This window comes from Myotis davidii, unplaced genomic scaffold (assembly GCF_000327345.1).
Source record: "Myotis davidii unplaced genomic scaffold, ASM32734v1 scaffold242, whole genome shotgun sequence".
NCBI classification, from domain to species: Eukaryota; Metazoa; Chordata; class Mammalia; order Chiroptera; family Vespertilionidae; genus Myotis; species Myotis davidii.
In genome coordinates, this window is record NW_006295821.1 from 2,925,034 (window position 1) to 2,930,448 (window position 5,415).

Here is a 5,415-nt window from a genome sequence, read left to right on the forward strand (position 1 = left end):
CCCAAAGTCATTTAAATTTGAAGTTTTTAAACATGTATTTCAATATAATCAGTAGCAGACTCGTTAAAATGTCATGGACTTTGGCACCAGAATGATGAGGGTTTAACATTCTGATGGCCTAGTTCAAGCTCTGAGTTTCACTTTCAGGATGATGATTCACAGGTGATAATAATGACCATGGAGTCATATGTCAGTATTAGAAATAATATAGAAGAGTCATGCCAAGTGCTCAGTACACATTTGAAACAAGTTTTCACAAAGTGTAATGCCTGAGAAGGTCACTGTTCATTCTGGTCTAATATACTGTGAGTGTTGGGGAGGGGCATCCAATTCAAACTTGAATTCAACCAAGGTTATTACATGCCTACCATGTGCAGTTCATGGCCAAGGAGGCTGTATATTAAGGAAAGTTGGCTTCTTCTTTTGCTTAGTGGCTGAGGTTAGGAGGTCAGATGTCAGGGAAATAGAGGAGGAAGAGGCAGGATGTGGGGCTTGGTTGTTGGCTGGAGGTTGGGAGAACACCTCCCTGTGATTGTTGGATGGTGCAGTTATTTGCCAGTTAGCCATGTATTAACTATGTGTTTTATTTTACTGTATTCTGATGCTTTGATATCTGGGCCTTGCTCATCATGGAGATATTGTCCCTTCCAGGGCTAGCCAAATCCTGGAGAGAGTAAACAGCTCCAACCAACCCAGAACCCACACCTCAACCACACCTCTTATTGGTCTGTCCCACCTCAGGCCACACCCCTGCCTAGGACCAGGTACCAAATAGCCTGGTTCAGTCTCTGCACCCCAGGGCCTGCTGAAATGATTCAAAGTCCTCCACTCCATGCCTGCATACTCTGCCTCACACATTCCTCCCCACGAAACCACAAAAAAAGCTTCAAGAGTGAGAGTTCCCTCACTCCCTCTGCCTCCTGACCAGTCCCCGTGCTTCTCCCTGTGGTCTCCCCTGAGCTTGGAGTGGGATTTGTATTAACAAACTGTCATCTCCTGACCTGTTTGTCTATTATTGCTCCTAAACAATGAACATGTTATTTCTAAAACAGACATATGCCTGCATAATAATTCTATCTAAACACTCATAAAGCTTTATTTGAAAACAAACTCCTAGAGCCTGAAGCTTGCAAAAATGTTGTGAGAAGAACATCAGAAGGGAGCTGGATAAATGAGATTATTTAATTGCCCCTATGGCTCTGATCAGGAATCGGAAGCATTCCTCGTGGAAGATAACAAGAAGATAACAACAACAGCAAATAAATAAAACCACAGAAGAACAGAGTCGTACCCTTTTATTGGCACAGTAACTTTTCAAAGGCTGGTATGAATAGAGAGTCCGAGTAGTCAGACACAATGGTCTGATGCCACCGCTCGGAACTTCCCAACAGCCCGCAGAAGCACATCAACAAACAGGCAGTTGCAGTACAGGAGGGTGAGGATATACACCAGGTGAGCCATGCAGAGGAGCTCGGAGAGGACAATGGACTGGTGATGCAGCATTGCTGCTGGAACCAGTAAATCTCCACGTGCTTATTTGCACTGTGCAGACCTTTAAATGGGTATGAGGTTGAAGCCATACCTGCAGACTGACACAAAATGTCCTGTAACCTATACTGAAGTCAGGAGATGAGATTTAACTGAAGAGCTCACAATCCACATATCCAGAAATACCGGCCACAGGAAGGAACTGCCTCCTAATCAATGAGTGAAATATAAAACATGGGACTTGGTCCATATAGATATGCAGGGCAAAGCTAAAACAACAGCAGAGTCCCCAGATTCTTAGATACTTTAGGTAAAAAAAAATGGTATGCAAAAGAAAAAAATCTACAAATAATTTTTAAAAATCTGTATTTTGAAGAAAGGGAGCACCACCAATTACATAAAGTTATAAAACACAGTAAGAAACATGTAAATCATTTTCAGGTTTGTAATTCTGATAAACCACAAATGCCTACAAAGAAATAAAAACACATGTCCGGTAGAGTATATTGTATTAAAACAATTGGAGTACGAGAAACATGTAGTCCGACTATATAAGAACAAGTGTATAGTGTGCATGGATCCCTCCTCTCCTCCAGCCCTCTTTCCTCTCTCACCTCATCCATATCTTTTTATGGCCTTTCACTTGCTACATGGAGGTAGCATGGCCCTATCACCATGGAGCCTGGAAATCGGAGTGTATCCCCATGGAATGGGTAAGAAAACACACACACACACACACACACACACATACACGGACTCTCAGGTATTTAACTTCCGTGTTCTGTGCTTTTCTGTGTAAATGCGTGGAGAGAGCACCCAGCACGTATCAGAGGCAGCCTTCTGTGGATGCTGCCTGGAATCACTGGGCAGTTTTATGCTGTGAGCTGTATCACATCACATGGTAGTGTCCCAGAACTGGGAAGGCAGCTTGCTGCAGGGGGCCCCTGCAGGCTTCTTCAGGAGCGTGGGCTTCTTGCATGGAGGTGGAGGAGGCACTCTGGGCTCAGAGTGCTGCAGAATCTGCTGCCAGTCTTCTCCTTCCTCACAGAGCTTTCGCCTCCAGTCCAGGAGCTCCTGCAGGGCCACACTTTCATTCTCTGAGAGCCTCAGCTGATGGATAACCTGTGAGAGGAAAAAGGGGGAAGAGTAACACCAAATATGTATGAGAATGAGCGAGATATATAATAGCAACACCTGGTTGTCATAAGACTGGACCAGGGTCAAAAGAGGCATCATTCATTCCCTATAAAACCCCCAGCACTCAGCAAATAGCATCCAACTGGGTTGGCTGTGAGCCGCTGAATTCAGAAGAATGGGGGTGGGGAAATCAGTGGGACACTGATTGACAAATGATACAAGAAAGACTTAACTGTCTGTTTGCACTTTATTATTACTTACACTAGAGGCCTGATGGATGACATTCATGCATTGGGGGGCAGGGCAGTGGTTTCTCAGCCCTGTCTGCACCCTCTCACAGTCTCGAACCCCTTGGGGGATGTCTGCCTGCCAGCTTAGGCTGCTCCTTGCTGTCAGGCGGACATTCCTTGAGGGGCCCTTAGCACTGTTCTGGAGGTGGGAGAGGCTCCTGCCACTGCTGCTGCGTTCGCCAGCTGTGACCCCTGCTTCTGGCTGAGCAGTGCTCCCCCTGTAGGAGAGCACTGACCACCAGGGGGCAACTCCTGTATTGAGCATCTGCCCTCTGGTGGTCAGTGAGCATCATAGTGACCAGTTGTTCTGTCTTTTGGTTGATTTGCATATTAGCCTTTTATTATATAGGATTCTTATAACACCTTGTACTTTCTCTTCATTTAACTTATTACAATTATAATTCTGTCTGATGTTCTTGGATTTCTCCAGGTTTGCCTCATTCTAGAATCCACTCAGTCTATGCACAGTTATTAGTCAATATCTTTTAAGGTAATGTGACACCTCTTACTCAAGAGGGCCCATTCATGGTCAATGTTAAGAGAGGATCACACTAATGTAGAAACTGGTTCCAACAGTTAGGTGTGGCGAGGGACAGCCACTAAAATATCAAATGAGCTCAGTGGAGGCAGGTAGTCATGCTTGAGAACATCTGCAACCCCACTGGTGTGTCATGCAGGCGCTATTTTGTGGCAGTGAATTCAAGCTATGATCTAAACTACCAGCTGTGTGCTCTCTCAGACCTTGAGGCCACAGAAGTGGGAATTTCAGGGGCCTTTGCAGAAGAGGTTAGGAGGTCATAGAAGCCAGGAGGTCAAACCCATATCAAAATGTGCAATTGTGGCAGCTACTTCCCCTCGTTTTCTTCGGGCATCTGAAGAGAGGTGCCCTGGAGGCAAAGCTTGCCCCTGAGCTGGGGCACTTCAGGACAACCATGCTACATGGATTGCCACGGGCTCCCTCTTCTGCCAGCAGCCAGTAATCCATAACAGCTAGATATTGCAGAAACAGGGTTTTTTTGTTTTGTTTGTTTTTCCTGTCAATTCTAAAGTGAGTACACTAGTTTAACAGAATGAGACTCTAGTCATAAACAATACATGAGAATGGGAACATTGGGAGCATTTAGAGGAAATGAGATGGCTCATCCCACCTCCAACTGGCTACTTTGTGCCAGTGCCACCTCCATCCTCTTCATCAAGACAAAAGAGGATACAACAAAGCAGGATACAGATGGTTTCCTCTCCTGTGACAACAGGCACTTGAAAGAAGCACAGGCAGTCTTTGTTCCAGGACAATTCTACAACCAACTCCTCCACCTGGCTGCCCACGCCTATTGTTTGCCCAGGAGGAAGATTTTAAAGCCCAGAATCAAGTTGATGGGCAAAACATTGAGACACGGTGTTAAAACACAGAAGCCAGGAGGTCAAACCCATATCTAGTGTGTATAACTAGACTTCAGGAGCTGGGCTTTAGCAAAAGGAGTTCCCCCAAATTTACTTTAAAAACAAGCAGAAAAAAAGAAAACAAAAAAAACCTCCTAAGTGTGGAAGACAGGACTGTGATTGTCTAGGTCCTGAAGCAACCTCCAGGCATCAATAGAAAGTGAGCTGCTGAAACAGCATGCCCCACTTTAAAGGGTATTTTTCTCTAGTGTCCAGTACTGCACCAGAATGAACGGGAAAGGAGACATTCTCCTGCTGGGAAGACTCTCATGAAAGCCAGATTGCCTCTGCTGTTAGGGAAGTGAGCCAAGGAAGGGGGCCGGAGGGTGTGCAAAAACCCATTTATTTAATAACACCTTAAAGTGCTAAATATGTGCCAGGTACTTTTCTAAGCACCTTATAAGTGTTAACTCGTGCAGTCCTCCTAAGGACGCTACAAAGCATTTTGTGATAAGGAAACAGGCACAGAGAGGTTAAGTAATTTTTCCAAAGTCACTTGGAAAATTATGGGACCAGGCAGGCTGGCTCCAGAATCTACCTTCTTAATGATTACTCTACAGTGATTGTCACTTACTTAACAACTGTTATCCAGCATGCTAAAGACCAGGGTCTCTATATCACCTTCCTTTTCTTGTCTTTTTCTAAATGGCACTTGAGTAAAATCTGTATGTTTCCTCCATTAATGTACTCTAGTGCCTCTATTTTTCCATTAGTATATTCTGTGTTGATTACATTTAGCTTCAGTCTCATTCACTGTATATATTCAATGAATATATATATATATACACATTTGAGGCCTGGCGCACAAAAATTTTGTACACTGGAAGGGGGTCCCTCAGCCCAGCCTGTGCCCTTTCGCAGTCTGGGACCCCTTGGGGGGTGACCACCTGCTGGCTAAGGCCCGCTCCCCAGGGGGGTGGGCCTAAGCTGGCAGTCAGACATCCTTACTGCTGCTGAGGAGGTGGGAGAGGCTCCCACCACCACTGCTGTACTGGCAGCTGTAGCCTGGCTTGTGGCTGAGCAGAGCTCCCCCTGTGGGAGCGCACTGACCACCAGGCGA

The 5,415-nt window shown here is 45.5% G+C and overlaps 1 protein-coding gene across 1 annotated transcript in view; it reads right to left on the reverse strand.

Annotated features, from left to right (window-relative positions):
- Positions 1–1,290: 1,290 nt before the first annotated feature.
- MYO16 (myosin XVI) overlaps positions 1,291–5,415 on the reverse strand; it is a 439,204-nt gene continuing 435,079 nt past the window's right edge. The window contains exon 36 of the mRNA XM_006770695.2: positions 1,291–2,610. Within this exon, the coding sequence (XP_006770758.1) occupies positions 2,383–2,610 (228 nt within the window). The 3' untranslated portion in view covers positions 1,291–2,382. The remainder of the gene's footprint in view (positions 2,611–5,415) is intronic.